The sequence below is a fragment of the Passer domesticus genome, chromosome 2 (genome assembly GCF_036417665.1).
Source record: "Passer domesticus isolate bPasDom1 chromosome 2, bPasDom1.hap1, whole genome shotgun sequence".
NCBI lineage: Eukaryota > Metazoa > Chordata > Aves > Passeriformes > Passeridae > Passer > Passer domesticus.
The window spans coordinates 24,149,670-24,171,739 of NC_087475.1; the positions used below are offsets into that span (position 1 = coordinate 24,149,670).

Below are 22,070 nucleotides of genomic sequence, written 5' to 3' on the forward strand. Positions count from 1 at the left end.
AGCCTTAAATTCTCATGATGTCACATTTAATAAAAAGGAGATGCCAAATGCCACCCGTGTGACTTGATTTACACATCAGCTTTGCAGATATTCAGCTCACGGGAGCATAGGGCAGTAGCTGTGAATAGGGTAAAACTGGGCCACAACAAGGCATGGAAAAAATGAGGATTTCAATCCCAGTTTTGATGTGTGCGCTTTACAGTGACTTGATTCACACACCAATTTGCCTTGTCTCTCAGCATAATCGTCAACAGCTTCTTGGCAGCTCTGGAAGGAGCTATATTCGGTACTCTGCTGCTGCTGCTGTATGAGGCGGGTGTCGGCTAACCCCAGCCATCCCCAGCCACACGAACATCCTGCAGGCTGGAGCAGGGGAGGCGGACGGGCTGTGACCGGTGCGGAATCCACACCTGCTTGGAAACGTGGAGTAAAATAAGGCGTGACAACCCCTTTGGGACGTGCGGGGGGAGCCACTCGAACGCGCTCCCACGCGTGGGGAAAGACCGGCTCCTCCCAGGGCTGTTACTGTGCAGCCGAGGGGGCCCCGGCTGCCGCTTCCCAAGAGCTCCACCGCTCATTTTTAACTTTCTGCGGGGAGCGGACGGGACCGTTCCAGGTGTCCCTGCAACGCTGAGGGAGCGCGGGGCAGGCGCGGCAGCCGCCGGCAGTTCCCTCCACCCCGTTTTCCGCCGCCGAGCCGCGCTGCCCCTCGGGCGGGACGCAGGGTGGGGAAGGACAAGCGGAGAGCACCAGGGCTGTCACACGGTTCCGGGCCGTGCCCGCGGCGAGGGGCGAGAGCCGCGCTCCCGCCGTGCGGCGGGGCCGCGCTTCCCCCGGCCCGGCCCGGCCCCGCCCCGCCAGCCCTCAGCGGGACGGTGCCGCAGCGGCAGCGGCAAACCCCGCCCTCCGCCCCGCGTGTGGCGCGGCTGGGCGCACCCTCGCCATTGTCTGCGCGGCGGTCCTTGCCTGCTGCGGGCACCGGCGGGCGGCGCGGCGCTTGTGGCCGCGATGCTGAAGGGCTGCGCGCCCCCTCAGACGCGGCAGCGGGCTCCAGCCCTGGGGAGCAGCCACCCCGCCTGCTGAAGACTGAAACTTTGCGTCCCTGCCGCTCCCTCTCCTCCCTCTTCCTTCTGCCCTTCTCCATGCGCTGAGCGGCCGCGGGGCGCCCGCTCGGCCCCATGGACGCCTTCAGCGCTGCCAAGGCCAAGATGGGGGCGAAGAGCGGCGGCGAGGCGGCGGCGGCGGGAGTGGCCGCGCCTCAGCCTGCCGTGCCGGCCCCCAGCCCCGCCGGTCCCGGCTCGCCCGCCGCGCTCGAGCCCGCTGCCTACAAGCTGGAGGACCTGGAGACCCTGGCCACCGTGGGTGAGTGCGGGGAGGAGGGGAACAAAGGAGCTGCCGAGGTGACTGTCTGCGACCGCGGCCGGCGAGAGGAGGTGCCCGAACACCGAACAGCTGGCTGCCCCCTTCTCCAGCGCCCTCTTTTTTGTGTTCTTTCCGCCTCTCCCTTCCCGCTCCGCTCCCTTTTCTCCCGCCGCGCCGCCGCTGGCCGGTGTGAGGGCAGCTGGGGTGCCTGCGGTGGCTCTGGGTGCCTGTGGGCGGCTGACGGGGACGCGCTGCGGGAGGCTGTGGGCACTGTACGGCCCCCGTGCTGCCGTGTCACCGGCTCCGGCTGCGGCATCTGCTGCAGAGCAATCCTGCACCCGGCCCTGGGTTTGGCTTGTCTCTGGGATGAGTACTGCCACTGCTGAAGCTGAAAGACCTTTTAGTATAAAACCTGGTTTATCTGGTTTAACTTCATTTACCTGCATCATGATAAAAAATTCATCATTTAAATTAGCTGTCGGGCCAGGGAAGAGATCAAACAGGTTAACCGAATGCAGCTGAGTGTATGTCAAACCCCGACACGCTGTTGCCCTGAATATTGATGCAAAGATGCTTTGCGTGTGTAGAATTTTGGTAGAAGGTAAGGTCTCATCTCACAAGTACCACGCTTACTAAAACTGCCTGTAATTGGTGACATTGCGGAGTAAATGCATGTGCCTGGTAAATAGGCATTTCAGACATCCGTGATGTTCATAGTGTTCATGTGTGCTTTTGCATTTGAGTATACATACTGATAGTTGCATATGTTTTTGCACCTGGTTTGAAAGCTTGTATGTTCAAGTACATGAAAGTTTTATTCACTTTTTCATTATAGGACTGTGAAATTATTTTAGATAGATTTATTCCAGTAAATAATGTAATGTAAATCTTAATTTCCCCTGAACTCTTCAGCCAAAAACCCTTTCTTAGTGAAGTTAATGGCTTTAAACATGGAATTGGAAAGGCCCAGGAGTGTTGTCAGTGAAGAAAGCATTATCTTCTCTTGAAGTGCATTGTGTTTTGAGATAATGTTCCAGTTTGAAATGTGGGCAGACATTTTACTGATAAATTATTTGAGATTATTAAGAGACTTCTTGAAAGGTTTGTAATGTTTTCTTTCCCTCCAGAAGTGCTTGCTTTTCTTCATTACATCATGACCATGTGGATACAGTAGTCATCACTGAGGATTAAGATTTCGGGTGAAACACAGATTGCAGAGAAATAGTAATTTCTAACGAAGACAGAGTAGTCATGGAAATATCCCTGCGGCCAATGAAGAAATGTGGAAATAATCCTGGTGTCAACCTTTGAGAGTGTTCATTAAGCTGCTCTTCAGAGGCTAAGGAAAGGGAAAATTGTGATTCCACAGGATTTAAAGAGAGACCTAAAAAAAGTGAGACACTGCCTGTTGACTTTTGTTTTAGAGAAAGAAATAAAAGGTAAAAGGAGTAGGTAGCTGCCTGTCAAAGCACTGACAGAATACATAGTCTCCTTTTATTCTCTGTCTTCCCCAGCTTTTTTTCTCAAATAACTCTGTCTCAAAAGATGACCATTCTCTGCATCTCTTTTGAACTGTGTCATTAGGCATTTAGTAGGGAAAATAAAAAAGATAAAACTGGAAAGGTGTAAAAGTGTGCACAGATAAATATATAAGGCCTTACCTTGTCAAAGAAACTGAGCTGTCTTATTTTAAGTTGGTTGAAAAATGAACTTATGACGTGCCTGTGCATCTTGCTCCTGACTAGGAAGCAATGTTGCAGCCTCAAAGTGATACTGAAACTGAGCCCGTGAATACCTGCTCTGGGTGGCCAAGTTTATAAAAGATGCAGTGCCCCACTAATGCTTCTGTAGCGCGTTAGTTGGGGATCTGAGTCAGGTCTAAGTCTGCCTGAGGCTGGGCAGCTCTGTGTGCACCTGTTAACATGAAGCTTGGAGAGCTGATTTAAATGGGCTGCAAGTTAAATCAGTGCAAAATACTGCAGGGTAGTAGAGTAGATTTGTATTTTAGCTTGAGAAACTTTTTTGCTTGGCTTAGACCTTTTTAAATTCAGTTAGTTAAGTACTCTGTAGTTTTATATCACGTGTAATGAAAGAGTATATTACAGTTCTTTTTAGCAGTGGTTTAAGTCAGTTTTACCTTATCCTCCATTTTGATCTCCCTGCACAAATAAATGGCATTAATGTCATCAGTTTCACTACAGCAATTTAGAGTAGTCTGCTGTTTGACTGCTCTGATAAAGATAACCATTTTCTTTCTGCTGATGTTCTTGGAAGCTGTGTGCTCTGTCTGAGATAATTGGAGATGTTTGGGGATGGGAGGGGAAATACCCAAAAATGACAGGAAGTTCTGGTATCTCCTTTATTAGAATCGTTGCTTATAGATATACCCAGGCTTAGAAATAGTTATGGTGTTGGAAACTATCAACTTGAGAAAGTTGAAAGTCAAAATAGGGAGGTGAGTTCCATGCTGTTGTAGCTGTTTATGATTAATATTTAAGGTAACAGAGCTGTGTTGGTGTCTGTTAGATTGCAGTCATCCATGACTTTATACAGCTTCTCTCTCAGGGTGGAATAAAATCCATGTAAAAAAAAAAATTGAACGCAATACCTGCTTTGAATATAACAACTACTGTTTCAAGTTTCCTCCGTAGTCTCAGAAGATTGAAATCTCTCTGCTAACCTGACCACCATAATGCAGGCTGGATTTTCTGTGATCTGTGTTTCTGTGATTTCTGTTGGGATGCTGTGCCTGGTTTGGCAAAGAACTTCATGTAAAGGTGGGAAGAGCAAAAGGGAAGTACAATTTAGTGTAATGATTCAGAGGACATTTGTCTCCCCCAAACATCCCAGGACCCAACCTTTGTTTGGGTGTTTGTGGGCTCTTTGTTAAAAGGCAATTGGAGCTGAGTCTGGGCTACAGGTTTGCTTTGGAGGGAAGTGCTTTAATATTTAGTTGATAAAGTGAAATTATGGCACAGGATTGGGGTGCATACTGGTTTCTGGCACTAAGAGAAGTTAAACAGGAAAAATATTTCTTTGAAGGTACTTCCTGAGGGGTTGAACATGTGGCTTTGAACCTTTGAAGTATATGGGTTTTTTAACTAGTCTCCTTGCATGAAAGTTGAACACTCTTGCTCTGGAGCCATTGAAGGTGCCTGGCTGTCCTCATCTTGTTTTGAATTAATTTTCCTTTCAAAGGAGGTTGGAATACAAATGTTTGCTCAGCATACTTAGAAACTGCTGTTCAGGCCAGGCTGAAATATTCTGTGAATCTCAGTGAATTTATGTACTCAATTGTGCCAAGATTTAGTTCTGTGCTGTACAGAAACAAAAAATTTATATGCTTTGGCCACCATGTTCATTCAAAGTTCGTGGCCTGTGCTTTTCTGAACCCATTTCAAACTTCTTATAAGTCTGGTCAGTGAAAGAGGGAGACTGAACACTAATGGCATAGTTTCTGAATCATCCTTTGTTGTGATGGGCATTTAATATGGGCAAACTTCCAGTAGCCAGAGTGCCTGCAGTTGGACACCTGACACGTATCTTGAAATAGAGATGCTAAATTTTTCATTATGCCATAATGAAAAAGTAATTCAGGTAAACTGGAATAAGTAATGCAGGAAAATCAGAAGGTACTTTTCCAGTTTTGGGTACGTAAAGTTAGAAAAAGTTTTACATTCCTAGTTGAAATGCATGATGATGGGAAAGGGAGAAGGAAGACAACACCAGGAGGAGAAAGATGACAATTTTTTTCTTGCCTCTCTCCTTTGAGATCTGTTTCTTATCCATTTTTCAAAGTGCAATTCAATAGCAGACTCTATGTAAATGTAAATTTAGAGTTGTGAATCTGTTCAATTGATTGAAGTATTTTTATGCAAAAAGATTCTTTTAAACTACTGTTCCCATGAAGTGCTTTGCACTAAATAAATGCAGAATAAAAAATTGGGCATACCAGTATTTTCATTTTTATGCACATGGGAAAATTTTAAAAAGTTCATGGGAAAAATGAGGTGCTACATATTTTCAAATACTTAACTTCTCTATGTTCACACACAAAATATGCTAGCCAAATATATTTCAAGTGGCATTGTATCAGCATGACAGTAGGTACACAGCTGTAGTCTAATGCCAGGGAATTGGCTAAGGTTTTTGTGCCCCAGAGTGGCTAAGGTCTTTACATGAAAAGAATGCTGGTGGCTTTTTTTCCTTTTCTTGGAGGCTTAAATTAGTTCACTTTCTTACCAAGTGTTATTTTTGATTTCACTACCAAGGTTGTCACCTATTTTAAATTTTCTAAGGCATGTATGAGCATTTTTTCCCTGTTTTGTCACATTTTCTTGATACTGAGATGATAAATAATAATCCATGATTTTACTTGGCAATGTTCTTGAATACCACAAGTTTTGAAAGAAAACATGGTCTGAATGTTGTGACTGTAATGGTGACCTGAATTCACCATTACGTTTGTACATCTTTGAGGCTTTAGTCATAAAGCTAAATGACTTGGATTTTGTTTTCACTCTCTGTATTTCTTACTTCATTTTTCCCTCCCACAAAATGACACTTGTCCCAAAATAAATCATTATTATTATAGCTGCTGTTGTAGAGAGAAATGACCAGGTGTGTGACTCAGCTTTCTTCCCTTGCTTTTCCTGTTACCCACTGCTGAGGTGAATTCCAATACCATAATGTTTATTGTAGATTAGGCAGCAACAGGTTCTTTCCCATAAGTTTCTTGTTCTCTTTAGGATGGAAAAAAATGGATTGAAACAAGTATTCTCTTTTATCTTTCAGAGAGGTCAGAAAAGTGAGAGTGTATGGAAGAAGTCTGAACATGTGAAAATTGAAAGTTCACATTTCTGCTTTTCTATCTTCAGTGTTTAAAGTCAGTCTTGAGGTAAATTGTTAGTGTTTGCCTGTCACCTGTTTCTTTTGTCTGAATCTAGTTTAGATATTTAATTGATTTCAGAAAGAAATTCAGTATTCTTTTTCTGATGTTGTGAATTTGACAGTGTGTTATAGAATAGGCTTCGACACTCAAGTATGCTTCTTAAAGATAAGTAATTTGTAAAGTCCTATAAATAGCCCAGAGATGCCCAGAAGTGCTTTTTGCAATGCAAATAATCAAATAATCTGGAACCCGACTAGTATTAATATATCAGAAATAAGCATGCAGAACTTGACCACAAAAAAGCACCTAACACCATACTTTTCCTCTGCCAAGTTTACACTTAAAAAAACCCTGATGTGCCAGGTGAAAATACTTTGGAAAAATTTCTCTGTTAAGCATTTTCTTAGCCCAAACTGAAGGAGATAAGAAACCTGCAGAGAAATGGAGATTTTAACTGTTTTTTTTCTTTTCCCTTTTTCAGTGGGAAGAAACAGAAACTTTTAAAGTACTAGGGGTTGAAAGCATGTAGGCTCTTAGGGCTTGACTCAGTTTTTTCTATGTTTAGTTTCTTGAGCATGCATGTCTGGACTGTTTGTAGAGGACAAAGAGAGCAGCCTTTTGGAGTTGACTGTGTTGACATTTTGTATTGAAAACTTAGCAAAACAAATCCCTTCCCAAAGTGTGTTTAATCCTGGTTTGGTCCACTTTTAAGGGTGATAGTGTAACTAGAAAAAAAAAAAAGTCAAGTGTGGTGAAATTTATATATGATTTTGTTTATTATGACAGACATAGAGGTGGATACAGCAATGAAGAGTGATTTTTTTATAAAGTAAAGATAAGAAACTGTTTTTACCTTCCAAGGTCTTGTCTGGGCATAAGCTGTTTTTAACCAAATTATTTAGCTCAGTGTAATTCCCCTACTGTTAACTCTTACCAGTGTAAAACATTTTCAGTATTAGCTTGTACTGCTCAGCAGTAATTTGACATGTTTTGTTTACTTGGGAAATCATCCTTTTAACTCTGCAATATTTTAGAGGGTTTTTTACCAGCTTCAAACTGGTACGTAAAATTTTGCTGAGTACTGTGTGTTAGTGTGTGCCTGGGATATTTAGGGTAGAACAGTTCTCTAAATTAGACTATTTCTGCTTTCCCATAGAAAGACTGACTTTTAAATGACTGAACAAGTGTTGATTTCTTTTTTTTTTAAAAATAAAGAAGGGAGAAATATATGATACAACATTCTTTGATAATAATATTCAGTTTGTCAACTGCACCGTTTGCACTTCACATTAGGGCACTAGTTCAGTTTCTTGTATGAAATACAGATTTTTTTAATCCTTATTTTTAATACTGGAGTGGATCAAAGATGGTGATCTATAGAATTTGGTCACGAAAGCTTTCCACTTGGCTGCTCTTATTCTTCTGGCCAGTTTCTTCACTCACATCCCAGCTTGAAGCAGTTGCTAGCTGGTCTGTTGATTGATTGTAACTTCTGTGTAAATGTGTTGTCTTTTTTCTTCAGGCAATCAATTGGTCTACTTCGATCTGTTTCAAATCAGACAAATCACGTGTGTGTGTTTTATTTATTGATAACTGAGGCACATTAAATACAAGTGAAGGAAACATCTTTTTCATGTCACTGAACTGTATGGTACAACCTATTTCTGTATGCTACTGATGATGATGAGAGAATGCAATGTGAGACTTTTCTGCTGGGTTGATCTGGTCAGTGGAACCATTCCCAAAGTATCTGATTTTCTACTCTTGTGACTCTTTATTTGTTAGGGAGAGTATTTTATAGTCCTTATGCCAACCAGCTATCTTGTCTGTATATCAAGAGATGAATTTTTATGTGAAATCTTTGCTCTTGTTTCTTTCCTGGATATTTGGTTTGAGTATCACCTACAGATTTCTATATTGGATATATGTATATGTAAATATGTATATATATTTAACTTTACACAAACTCATAAATTTTAAGTTCTACTATCCTGCATCTTGATAGAGTGAGAATATGTAATTATTCTGCTCATCTTCTGTCAGCATATTTGGGCTTCTTAATGGCTATCACACCAGATCTTTGTTTCTAGAAACTATTCATACAGTACCTACAGTATGCAGGAGTGTGTTTTTTATTTAATTTTTAAGCTGGTATATTTTGTACTTCCTCAAGTGATTGTTCTGAGCTGATTTTGCATGAAAGATCATGTACCTATTATTTGTTAATTTGATTCTAGTATGCAATTTGTATATTCAGGTGTAATTATTTATATTTTGTATTTATCGGAGTGCTGGAGAAAAGGAACTCAAAGCAGAAGAGCTATATATTATAAACAATTATCAGCAGTTGTAACCTGTGTGTGTTTTTTGTATGTAATCTTGATGTTGTCTAAGGCATATTTTTAAAAGCATTAAATCTAAAATGCAGTAAATTATTTTACCTGGAAAATGTGATTATAGAACCTCTGACATTGTCTAATACAAGAGGTCAAGGTGCCAAGGTTTGGGATTTTTTTGTTTTGTTTTCTGTTTGGTTGATATCTTGTTTGTCTCTTTCTTCATTTCATGATTCCTTCCAGGGTGGTAAGGGCTGATTACCAAAATCGTGTAAAATGACAGTTTGAGTTGTCCATTATGCTGTGTTTTTTGAGAGTTTTGGAATTGTTCTTTGCTAAAATGTAGCTTCTTACAGAGCGTTCTTGGTATTTGTTAAAGTATTATGTTTGTTTAGGGGAATATGGTGACTCAGAGCAATTTGAAATATTAATAGTAATGACTCTGCCATTATTGTTGAAGGTGCAGGGTGTTCTCTGCATGGAAACAAAATGTCTAGTTAGTACTGCTTTTTATGCCCCTCAGGTATTACGCCAGTCAGTAAATTAAATGCTCTGAAATGCTTTAGGTAGATGTTAAGGGAACTGTCCCTCCACTGACTCTTCCAAAAACAGGCTAAACTGGGTGTAAGATTTTTACTTTGCTGGTCTGCTAATGAGGATGCACTGTAATAGCTCTGTGTATGGCAGATATAAAAATGGAGGGGCTGGTGACTGACTGTGTTCATATTGAACTTCTGGGTGCTATAATAGCAGACACTCTGTGCCACCTGCCCCAAACTGATGACAGACTTCTAGCCTCAGAGCTCTTCCCTCCTAGCTTGGAGAGGCTTCCTACAGCTCTTGGGTGCAGGAGATGATAGCCTGTACAGTTTTAATTTGTGTGGCCTGCCAAAAGTAACTTCAGAGTATGCATTGTAAAGTTTTTGTTTGTTTTCAGGAAAATTAGTAGGTAACTTGTCTGTCCCTGGAGAACAAACAGTGAGGACCATGGTGGTCAGTCTGTTTCTAAACTGGGATTCTTGTTGTTCTTTCATGAAAATTTTTCAGGTTGCATGTCACTATGTTGAGTTTGTGTTCTGAGGCCATTAAATTCTCCCTCACTTCTGTGACTTTCAAAGGCCTTTAAAGACTGGTGGTATGTCTTTATTTAAGCCACCCAGTTTTCACACTCAGAAGTGGTGAATTTAGAATTTGTGATGAAGTAGCAACATTTTTCTTCCTCCCTTTTTAGTAACCAACACAGTTTAATTCCCATATTTGTAGAAATTGTCAATTTTTTCATATATTTGGAAATATTGGAATGTGGGTTATAATAAATTTAAAAAGCATTTCTAAAATTTTCCCAGTATTGCACCTTTATTCAAATTATTTTGCTTGAAAGCTTTCCTACATCTCTTCTAGTATTTTTTTACAGTGAGTAGCTATGGTCCTTGGATTTGTTTATGGAAAGTTTTTCTTGATTAAATTTGGGTTTGTTTTGTTCTGGTTGTTTTTCTGCTGCAAATGCCAGCTAGGGAGAACCTGTGAGAAAGAGTGTGTCCTACAAGACAGAGCCATTAGAAGGAAAAACAAAAGTAACTGGGAAGAGAATTGGAAAGAATATGAAGAAAACCCATAAAAGTTGGTGCAAGATATATTTCTTACGAGCTGGGGAGGGGAAAGAGTTTTTAAATTATTTTTTTTTCATTTCAGTTTTACACATTCATTCTGGATTTATACATTCATCAGTTGAAAAGTAGATATAAATTGGGACACATCCAGTCCTGATGCTGTAAAGCTTATTGCATATATGAATTTTAAGTATTTTAATAAATTGTATTCTTTGTTCTGATAAATGAAGAGTTTCTAGATTTATCTTAACTCTTTATCTGCAACACTTGACTTACTGTAAGGCAAAAGATTTATTTTGGTGGCAATGGTGATAATTTTTTTGCTGCCTTCATTCTTAGGCAGAACTAAATTTTTCAGTGTTCCTAGACTACTCTTGGTTGAGGACTATACAGAGTACAGCCTGGTTTGTTTTATTTGGCATAATTATGTGAAAACAGTTTTTTAAAAATACTTTTGAACATGAAATACGTATGATTTTGCTGTCTGCAAGTGATGTTTCTTATCAGTGAATTCTTGATTTTTCGAGAAGAGCTTGCAATACACGGTAATTGTAAGTAGAGAGGCCATGCTGTGAAATGATAAATGAGGAAGACAACTGGTTTTGTGACTAATTAACCAGTGTCTCAGCAAGTGGTCTTTTTTTTGTCTTTTTTTTTATCCTGACAGGTTTGCAGGTAAACTCAGCTAACTTAAGGATAAGGCTGGAGTTGGTTTCGTAGTTATCAATTTCATAGCTTAGTGTCTGTCTCTTTCACTCAGCTTTAAGAGTTTCCCATGAGTGTACCTGGGTGATAAAAGCGTGCAATATAGATAATTTTGTCTTTGAATTGCAGTTGAAATGCTTTGGCATAGTATTTGAAGACAAGGGTTTACACTTCTGTATTAAATATTCTTTTAGAATTTTACTGACTTTGTGTGGTTGCTAGTTGTATTTTTAAAAAGAGGGTTCTTGGTGAAATGGGGACTTAACAAAATAAATTAATAATAAGAGAAGGTTGGCAGGCTGTGGAGATGAATGCATATCTGAGCCTATACCTTTGGTACGTAGAGTGTTGGAGTTCCTACTAAAAATGAAGTTGAAAAAAGAAGGGATAAGGGGCCTAAATGCTGTTTTGAGACACTTATATTTTGTTTAGGTTTGTATTTCTTGGATAATGTCTTCTTTTCAGAACAAAACCAGTAGAACTGAGTGCAAGTGTAACTAGGAATACAGCTGGGTGTTCTATATGATTGTAAGTGAAGAAAATGATGTCACTAGTTCTTGATTTGATAAGTGTGTCTAAATGTGTAGTTTTTTGCTTGGTAATACTGGGCGTGCAGTGTCATCTATTCATGTGGAAATGAGCTATGGTGCTTTTTTTATGGATTATCTGATATGGTCAAGTTGGGCACTCCTGCATGAAATATGGACAGTTTATGTCCTGTAATAAAACATATTGATAAACCTCTCTCTAATCTTTGTATGTTTTGGCATTTAAAATATTTGTACAAGGGGGGAAAATCTCCTGTTGGCAGCTGGGTGTAATACCTATGGAGAGATTCAGAACTCCAGGTCCTCCCATGGTAGTTGAGATTTCTAGTCCGATTCATTTGGTAATACTGGGCTTTCATTTTTGATAGAAATGTTAAGAGTTACATTGTTTGAGAACAAGCACAACTTTGTTGCTTAGCCTCCTTTGCTTCTCTGAAATATGAATGATGACATAGAATTAAACAATTGTTCTAATAATAGGACAAGAAAAAAAAAGCCACGTAGAAATGCAAGGCCACATGAGGGAAGGAGGAGCAAAGAGAAGGAGAAAAGCCATGCTGTGTTTGATCACTTTGCTTTGGAGAGCCTTTCACAGCATAGTTTTATAAGGAGACAATTTTTTTTTGGGGGGGGGAGGGGAAGTGTGGAAACTTGAATAATTTGCCATAAAGTACAGTCATCTCTAAGGAATTTTGTGTCTTGTACACAGACCTCATTTTAAAGACTGAAAATAAACTTGACTCAAAATGGCACTATAGTGAAAACAGGTGCTTAGGGACTCTTTAAGCATTGATTATACTTAGCTTGTGTACTGCCCTACAACAGATAACATTTAGGTTTTATGTCAAGAAGTATGAAATTTTATTAGTCATTGTCAGAGCTTTCTTCTGCTACCTTGTGAGGAGGTGGATTTTATACAGTGCAGTGCTACTTTCTTCTTCCATTAGTGATGTATGAGGACCTCATATATATGACACAATAATTTCAGCAGTCTGTTTTGTCTTCTGAGACTTGTTCCTCAGAAATCTGCGAGCATCTGAAACAAGTTTCAGTAATAGTAAATACCTAATATGCCCAATAATTTTTCTTGTTTGGCTATTTCATCTGTCTTCAGGGAAGAAATATGCCTTTTAGCTTTGCTACTGAAAACTTAACATGCTTCACCTTTTGTAAAAAGTGCTAATGTATAATAATATAATAACCATTAGATTACCAGTAGCTTTCAGTTACTGTTGATTTAAGTGAGCTGATGAGCAGGCCCAGACAGATTGGTTTCGTGGTTATTTCTGATCTTAAATTTGTCCCTGCCTTCTAAGTTTAGCAGCTTTGAGCTTGTGTACTGTTTCCTTAAATGTGGATTCTGAATTGCAAATTATTGAACTGTTTGTTCTTTAAATTGAAAACAAATACATTTCTGTTGAGCTGTGTACTGTGTCAGCTATAGTAGTGAGTGACCCTCAGCAATGATGTTTCTATTTTGGAGAAACACAGTGTACAAAGGGCACATCAAGTACTCCTGGCGTGTGAACTGTAGCTCATTAATTCAGTTAGCTGTAATTTAATCTATCCTATCAAAGTGGTGTTGGATTTGCTATTTATTACTTCCTTTACTACTGACTGTGGTCTTGTTTTTAAGTGTATCAGACTAGGTGCAGGTAATTCTGAGGTTTTATGGAGTGAGAGAATTTTAGAGGGTAGAAGTAAGAAGCAACTACGGTGGTAAACAGCAGAATAAATTAACCTGAGTTTTGGTTAATGGGTGCATGTGTGTATGTCTGTTACATGAGAAATTCGATGTATGATGAAGACATACATAGGATGAAGAGTGAAATAGCAGAGTGAAATAACAAAAAATCTGAAAGGAAATGTTGATTCTTAGGGAAAAAGTGAACTTGGTTTTATTTTCAAGGTTTGAGTAGTCATAAAATCAGAGAATGCTTTGAAATGGTTGAAAGGGACCTTAAAGACCATCTAGTTCCAGCTTCTCTGCTCTGAGCAGGTTTCTTCCTCTAGGTTGCTGAAAGCCCCATACGAGCTGGCCTCAAACACTTCCAGGGATGAGGCATCCAGATCTTCTCTGGGCAGCCTGAGTAATCTAACCTAACATCTGGCCTAGACCTACTCTCTTTCAGTTTGAAGTCATTCTCCCTTGTCCTGTCACTGTCTGCCCAGGTAAAAAGTAGTGTTTTATTTTGGGGGTTTTAAGCCCTCTTTAACTGCCAGAAAGGCTCAATAAGTTGTCCCCTGATCCTTGCTTTCTCCAGGCTGAGCAACCCAGCTGTCTCAGTCTGTCTTCACAGGAGAGGTGCTCCAGCCCTCTCCTGACCTTTGTGTCCCTCCTTTGGAACCATTGTAACAGGTCTGTGTCTTCCTTTTGCTGAGAACCCCAGACCTGGGTATGCTACTCAAGTGGGCTCTTAGCAGAGCAGACTAGAGAGGCAGAATCCCCTCCCTTGACCTGCTCACCCACACTGTTTGTGATGCAAACCCAAGATGTGGTTGATGTTCAGGGTTGCAAGCATGCATTTTTTGTTAATAATTTCAAATCTGGTAAATTCTTTATTAATCACATATATTTATTCCTTAAATGTATTTGTTCAGGGCAGCTAGTCATTGCATATGGGCTTTATTCTATAATCTTGTATGTCATCCTTTTGCATGGAAAAAAAATGTATTCTGTAGGGAGTTCACTTCTCTCCTTGCCTGTTTGTGACATATTACATCTTTCCACCTGTCCCTTCAGATGTATGAAATTTGCAAACTGTGTTTAATACAATTTTATAAAAAATAAATATTGGATCTCAGATGATGTCATGCTTAAAGAAATACAAAAGGAAGGATTGTACAGAAACAGTGTCCAGCACAGAAATGGCATCAGGTTATCAGCCAAAATATCTTTCTTTATTGCTCCAAAATTAATGATATTGTTACAATATATGCCATAGCCTCTAAAACTTACTCTGATATTGACTTGATTTCCTTTTTCTTTTAGAGTTAGTTTCTTAAGAGCCATTTGGAAAGTCAGGGTTGTTTTATGAAAGGAATTCACTTGTAGTTTGTGTCAGTGTACTTTTTCATAAATTCTCAAAAGTTCTCTTCCTGGTCCATTTAAATAATGTCAATTACGTACAGTATTCTATTTAAAGTCTTATTTGTTGATTTGGATGAGTTTCCTTGGGCATGATATTGAGAGGTATAATAACTGAGAGAGATTGGATCCCAGTTTTGATACGGGAAGGAATGGAAAGTGTGTGCATAAAACTCGGGGGAAGATGAAACTGTGAGAGCTTGGTAGAGTGGCTTTTCTTTCCTATTAAGGAGCTGCGTAGTAAAAGCAAAAAAAACTACTACATCCATTCTGTGTTTCAGTCACATAGCTGGCTGATATGAAGTTAGAACAGAATTTAAGTATAGCCTTATTTTTCTGCACTGTAAAGAAAAAATAGTGACTGGTCCATACAACCCTGAATACCATGAAAAATTCAGATCATGGTCGTTTTCTGATAGAGTATTTAAATGTTAAATTGACATTGCCATGTCTTCAGTAACATTAGGTATTAATGCAAGTGATATTTTCAGTCTTTAATTCCATTAGTAGTGTAATTCTTGGGTACTATCAAGATTTTTTCCAATATGTTAAATTGATATTTGAGAACGCAGTTTGGAGACTGGGATTTTGAAACGTAATCTTTGTGTTAAGGCTTTTGTTCCAGTTCCATATCAAATACAACTTTATTTGGATATTCTAGACTTGCTTCCTCTTTTTTAGATAATGGGTCTTTATGTGGAGAATATGGTGATATTCATTCTAGTGTCACACAATAGTGATTTCATCACCTTATCTTGTACAGAGTTACACTAATTTTTGTAAGGTATACTATGTGAGAATTTGGAAAGGTAATGGAACACATGAGGTAAATTCCAGATACCTAAGGTATTGTTATTCTGTAGTCTCTTAGGAATATCAGTTGATACTGCCTTCTGAATATAAACAAAGCATTCCCTTTGAAGAATATTTTGTTCCACTCATGAGTTCTCAGTGTATTAACCTTTAACCAAATAAAAATATATTTGCAGTGCTTCTTCCAGCAGAGATAGTGTTTTAGGAGAAAATTTTTGTGGGCTTGTAGTTTGTTTTGTAAAATTTCAGAAGATAGAGTGCAGGGTTGTAATGGTACTGCAGCTGTTCATAACTTGTAGATGCAAAGGAATTATTTGAGTCTTTTGTAAAGGCTTTCCTTTTGCTGTGGTTACAATGCTGAGTCATTTGTGCATATTATAATAAAATCTCTAGTACTCACTACAATCCATTCAAAACAAAGATCTAACAAAATAGATTTTTTAGAAAATGTCATAGTTATATCAGAAATATTTTTCTCTGTCAGTATAATAGCTCAAGTGTGAGTAAGGTTTTAAATACCTTCTAAGACTATTGTGCTATATAAACTTGAATAACTTGTAAAATTACAGACTACAGAGATAAATTTCAGCTTGCAAATTGATGTGGTTTGAGCCATGATTATTTGTACACACAGTATCCTTTCCTGTGTGCAGTGTTAAACTATATCAATATTTTGAAAAAAAATGTCAGATGAATGAGCTGACATCATGTCACCACATTTGTGACACTGGGTCAGTAAGTTAGGTGAGGGTGCTGAGGATAATAAAGCAGTATCATTTTGTAGGCACACAGTTTGTGGTGACTGGCAGTGGGGCTGTGGCCGAGCCTCATCCCCAGTGGGCACAGCTGTGAGCAGCATTGACAGCAATGAAACATGGAAACATTGACAGCAATGAGCCATGGAGTGCCCAGGGGCACTGACAACCACCAAAGGGAACAGAGGGCACACAGGTGCAATGCATGAACAATGAGGGTATAAAAGGTTGGGCTAAAGAAAAAGAAGGGCAGATTCTTGAAGCCTTCTGAAGTGGTGTGGTGTTGCTCTGTATGTGTTGGAGCCTTCTGAAATGCCATGATGATACTCTGTGTGTTGTGGCTGTCTCAACATAAGATGTGGTGTATGCTGTGATATCATTTGGCGTAGGTTTCATGACATGGAGCCTGAAGAATTCAGTGGATTGCCAACAATTCTTTCAAGCCTCACAAATTTATATACTTCCTTACACACATTAGCATCTTCTGTTCCAGTAGTTTCTATGCCCTGATAAGTGTCATGCACTTGTCAGGCCATATAACTTTGCAGTGGTCTCTTCTGTCTGAGGGTAGACCTATGCACTGTAAACAACTATCAAACTTATGTGTGTAGAGTCAACAGAGGTACTTCTGTGTTCATAAATTTGATGTGCAAAACCACTCTTTTGAATACAGAAGTGCCTTTTTTCTCCTCTGTTAATTTGCAGGGAATTCCACTTGGCTGGTCCAAAGTTAAGCTGTTGCAGGAAGTGAAGACTTCTGGGTGTCTGTGGATACTGTTGATTCTTGGCCTAAAAGATGGGAGAAATTGTGTCTCTCACCTTGTATTTGGGTATAATAACAGCTTGCATACTCTTAGCCTGCAACTTTGCTACTTTAATTTTATTGTGTTGTACAGGGTTTTTGTAAGTTCCTACCATAAATCGGAACAGGCCAAGAATAATGGTATTTCTTTCAAAGCATACACTTACTGTGTCTTTTAATGTCCAGCCATGAAGATGGTATGAGCTACATGGTGCTTTGTGGTAATCTATCTTTGAAAGTGGAAGTTTTACTCTAGTTTTCAAAAATACGAGTCCTAAGGTTTTAACATATAATGTGAAGACTGAACTTTCTGATGCCTTGAAGTCTTTAACTACTACTCAGTGGTCAGGCTTTGTCTTCTGTGGGAATGCCCAGAGGTTTTGCTTGCTTTGTTTTTCCATATCCTGAGTTAGCTCTAGGTCAGTTTAAAATTTAAAAATGAATGTGAAAAGTTTGATTGGAAAAAAATAATGAAAAGTATCTGTTGGCCACTGCTGAGCTTTGATTTCATTTGCTTTCTGAATATTAGTGTATCAAGTATTCAGCGTGGCCTTGCCAGCTTTCTCAGTTGTGCTGGTATATGTGTGCTCACGTGTGCTTCTGGACTAGGGCCTTCTGTGTTTAATTGTGTGGTAACACAGAAAATAGCAGGGAATAGGTAATCTGGGAACACTTTTCTATTAATTGCCTATTTACTCATTTCCTGAAACATGTGAGAGAACTAAAATGTCTTGAGTGCATTTAAATTAATTTCTAAGTGTAAGTCTTACCTGTCTTCAACCAGAATCTTTCAACATAATTTGAGTCTTCTACTTTACAATCACTGTAGTGCATACTAAGTAATAGACAATCTGTTTGAAAAGTGTTTAAAAATACTGGTTTTGTGCACTGTGTGGAATACCTCCTCTTAATTTCTGTCTGATTTAGTGCTGCTTTCAGTGAAGATGCAAGTGAAATGTAATTGAAAGGAATGTATTAAGAGGTACTAGTTCCTCAAAGGCTTCTGTCCAGCACTGGTGAAGGAGGAAATCGGTCAAGTACAAACAATGTGGCTTTTATTACCTTGGGTCAGCAATAATAAACCTTTGTACTTCACAAGACTTTATTGTTTGCTTTTTAAAAGGACACTGTCAAGGGTATTAAGCTCATGCTTTCTTTGCATTAACATGGGACTGACTTGCAGCAAGTAACTGTTTAGGAAAAGATGAGTTACAGGACAAACCAACAGATGATGATGATGTAAAATCATACAAGTATGTAGAGACAAATTTCTGTGTTGGAAACAAAGGTTGCTGATCAGATATCCAGTACCCCTATTGGGGCTGCTGTTAAAGTTTTGATCTGCTGTTGCATGATTTGGTTTTTATTAGACTATGTAGCATGAACTTCTTTGCAACTAAGTGCTTTTAAATCCTTTAGGGATTATTACATTGGTTAACATTGGTTAATTGGTTAACATTACATTATTACATTTGCTTCTTAGTCATCAAAATTTTATTTTTTACTTATTTTTCTGGGATGAAAACATGAGCTTTGAGCTGTGTGTTGTAGTTGTTTGGCTGGCCAGTTTTATTTTAAGGTTTTCTTTTTTCTTTGGGTGTAATTGTAAGCTTACAATGATGATGTGTCTAATTGTTTGGTGGTGATATATGTGACCTCATAAGTTCAGCTGTAGCAACTGAAAGAGCAAAAAAACGTTGGAACAATATTTCAAGTACCAAGTCATGTATGTCCTACAGAGGTGCTGTTTTAAACTTGGAAGACCTTAATGGATGTTACCTGAAAAGGATTTTGGTCTACTAAAACTTGTCATTGCTGTGACATGGCAATTTGTTTAGCTTTGGTTGATTTTTTTGTTTTGCAGGTTTGGTTTTTTTGGTGTTTGTTTTTTGGTGTTTTTTGTGGATAAGGAACTAAATTTCTTCAGTCTGAATTTGAGTAAAGCAACCAGCCAAAACAGTTGTGTAAATACTTCCTGTCACCAGGGAAATTGAAGGTGAAGATAGAAGTGCTGATAAATGATGAGAGAGAGCTTTACTGTCCTGTGGGTAAAATTTTGATTATGAGAATAAAACTTCGAAACAGAGTGGCTTTTTTTTTTTTTCCCCAATATGAGATGTCCCTGCTTAGGTTTGGTGGTTGGTTTTTTTTCCTACTTTTTTGGGAGGGGAAAAAAAAATCACTGAGAAACACTTCTCATTAACTGGACAGAATACATGGAAGTGGTGTGTTAATGATTTGCTTGAATTGATTCTTTATGTACTACCAGAGGTAAACTGAAAGTCATGCATCCTTGTATAAAATTTGAAGCCCTTTGGTTTAGGCTGGTTCTGGGACATCCACTTCAAAATACTGAGTGTACTACTTAATCCCAGCTCAAGAAGCAAGAGCTGTGTATTCACAACTCACGTCTATTCACAGACACAAAATCAAAGAGTATCTGAAGAAAGATCAGGATTCATTACTTTGGATTGTATTGGAAAATGTTTGTCATAACATTTTGTATTTCTTCTTTTAAACAATCAAGACAAATCTTTTAGACTGGAATTTGGGGTTTTATGATACCTGGCGTAGTACTTTACTCATCTTGTTGGTTTTCCTTCTTTTTGCTTGAATCTTGGTTATTTTGTATCTCATTGTTTGTGGTAACTAGAAGTGTAACACACTTGAATTAAATATAGTAACTTTTGTGCTAAATTTCTGTTTGTGTTAGCTTTCATTTTAAAGAAGCTGTTTCATAGTGGGTTTAAACACTTGAAGATAATTAACACCAGTCAAAAAGATCCACTTTGAACACATTTATTTAGAAAGAGTCCTGAATTACTCAAAACTTGATGAGAATTTTGAGCATTAGTTAATGTACAGGAGGCTAGGTGTCGGGTTTGCATACCTGGCTTTTGTTGCTTGAGAAATTCTTTGGAAAGGAACCAGTAGGTTAAAAATTCTTCCCTTTTATATTTACCTTCCAGGAAGTAGTTTATGTGCTTATTTTAACCTCTCCCTACCTGAAAGAATCAATTCTGTCAATAGGATTTGAATGTTACAACTTTTTACATTCCAGATAAGCTTCACTACTAGCAAGTGTTTGGTATCATTTAAAATAAGCTGTCTGAAGAGGCCTCCTAATTTAGTTGAGGAAGTAGTATAAAACTTAGTTTCTAGGTGAAAAAGGAGTTCATCATTAAAGGTTTCTATTTGAGCAATTTTTATTAAAAAACCCGCTTTTGAAGTTGTGATCTATCTGTACTTCAAGTGTAATATTTAAATAGGTAAAAGTAGGAGAAAGAATGATTTTGCAATGTCCTACTTTCACTATGGAAGAAAAGCTTTATCATCCTCTCATCTGTTCATCTTCTTTTTGTCAATGTTCTTTTTGGTTTTGGTCAATGTCACGAATTGCGGGCTGTGGAAGTCTTTATAGAACAAGGTGCGAAAATACAATTGAAGAACCAAGTAGGGAAATATTAATTTTATTATAATTGTTCTGAAGATTGTGGCTATTAAAAGTTTTGAGAAGGGAGATGCATTTATAATCAGTGTTCTAAAAGCTGTTTAGAAATTGAGAGGATTTATGGCTGTCATAACCAGCAATCTGGTTACTTTCTGGTTTCATTTATTTATTGGTCTCCTGTATTTCAAAATAAATTAAAAAAGGAAGAATAAAGAGACAGAGGAAACGTTCAAGAATTCTGCATGTTTTGCTTAAGGGCACCCTGATATTTACAATATTTTTGTAGAGAGATAATAATTTGTAAGCAAAAAAAAATCAAAAACCTGAAATTACAGAGTAACTTGCGTCATTGATGTTCAGTTGATTGGCACTTTCTGGAAATCAGAAATATGTCCCTGAAGTATGTGGAAAAACAGGAAACTTAACTGATGGGTGTTAATTAGCGTGATGATTCCCATGTCCTTCGTTCTTAAGGATGGTAGTTCAGTAAGATTTAAATGAGTGGTCAACAACAAGAGTAGTTGACCCAACTTATTGGTATTCTCTGGCATACTGAATCTTGTGTGAAATTGAAAAGAGACTATACTGAATGTAAAATGTGGCTAAATGTAGTTTTAGTGGTGTATTGTTACAGGCTCCTTGTATACCAAGTAAGAAGGAGCCTAAAAATTGCCAGGTCTTTGGGATCTTTGGAAGTTTTTTGTAGCATCCTCTTTGAGTCAAAAGGTAGGCTGTACTTTGAACATGCATTACTATTTTCTTTTTAAGTTCAACTGAGCTGGGATAAAGAATTAATGATATTGAGCTTTCAGTTGGTTTGACAATGGGTGTGGCTATCATACAAAACAGAAGAGAAAACCAGTGGTATGCTAGTGCCAATAAAATTTGTGGAGCAGGTAATCCAGTGATCTTGCCTGGAGTATGATGGGCATAGTTCTTGCTGTGTACTCTCTCACGTTATTGCTAAACAGAAAGTAATTTTCTCTCTTCAAGGGGTGCTGAGTGGAAATGGAATCATAGCACAATGGATGAATAAAAAGCGTAGAAACAAGCTCGTCTGGCTGGACTGTCCATGGTGAACACTACACATGCATTCCTGTTTTCTATGCTGTTAAGGTCTTAATCAGACTGTCTGATTTCAGTGTATATCTTTGAAGGATACAAAAAAAGCTTTACAAAAATTTTTATCTGGCATTTCTTTTGTTGATTTAGCAATATGACATAAAATGGCACCCTATAAAACCTCCTCTAACCTCTTGTTATTTCTCTGATATGTTTTTCAGTGTAAGATTGGACCCCTCTAGAGTAATGCAGATCTGTAAATGCAGTGATCCGAGATTTACAGTGAACAATCCACAGCTGGCTTGCAGAACAGTGAAGACACTGAATTTGGCATTTTCAGTGACATTGGTTTATGGGTTGACACATTAATAAAAATCTAAACTTGGCTGCTGTGATGTCCAAAATGATCATCATCATCCTCATTTTGAGTTGCCCTATTTGTGTGCCAACCACATATTTTGTTGTAGAAGCCCACAGTTGCTTGTGCCTTGTGGTTTCCTTAAATCATTCTCCCAGCTGTTAATCTTCTGATTACCAGTCTGTTTCAGCAGGCTGGTTTTTCTTTGCTGTGCCACTTTTCCACTTTGTCAAGAACTGTTGACAGCCCCCATCTCCTAGTCTAGGCTGTTGAAGTTCCATCCCAAAAT

At 38.7% G+C, this 22,070-nt stretch overlaps 1 protein-coding gene across 2 annotated transcripts in view; it reads left to right on the forward strand.

The window, feature by feature from the left end:
- The first annotated feature begins 870 nt into the window (after window positions 1-870).
- The window catches only part of PRKX (protein kinase cAMP-dependent X-linked catalytic subunit), a 54,963-nt gene continuing 33,763 nt past the window's right edge, over window positions 871-22,070 (forward strand). Inside the window, exon 1 of one of the 2 annotated variants that reach the window (XM_064407766.1) lies at window positions 871-1,362. In XM_064407766.1, coding sequence (XP_064263836.1) covers window positions 1,179-1,362 — 184 coding nt within the window. In that variant the 5' untranslated portion in view covers window positions 871-1,178. The remainder of the gene's footprint in view (window positions 1,363-22,070) is intronic. The other variant, XM_064407765.1, reaches the window with a different exon arrangement.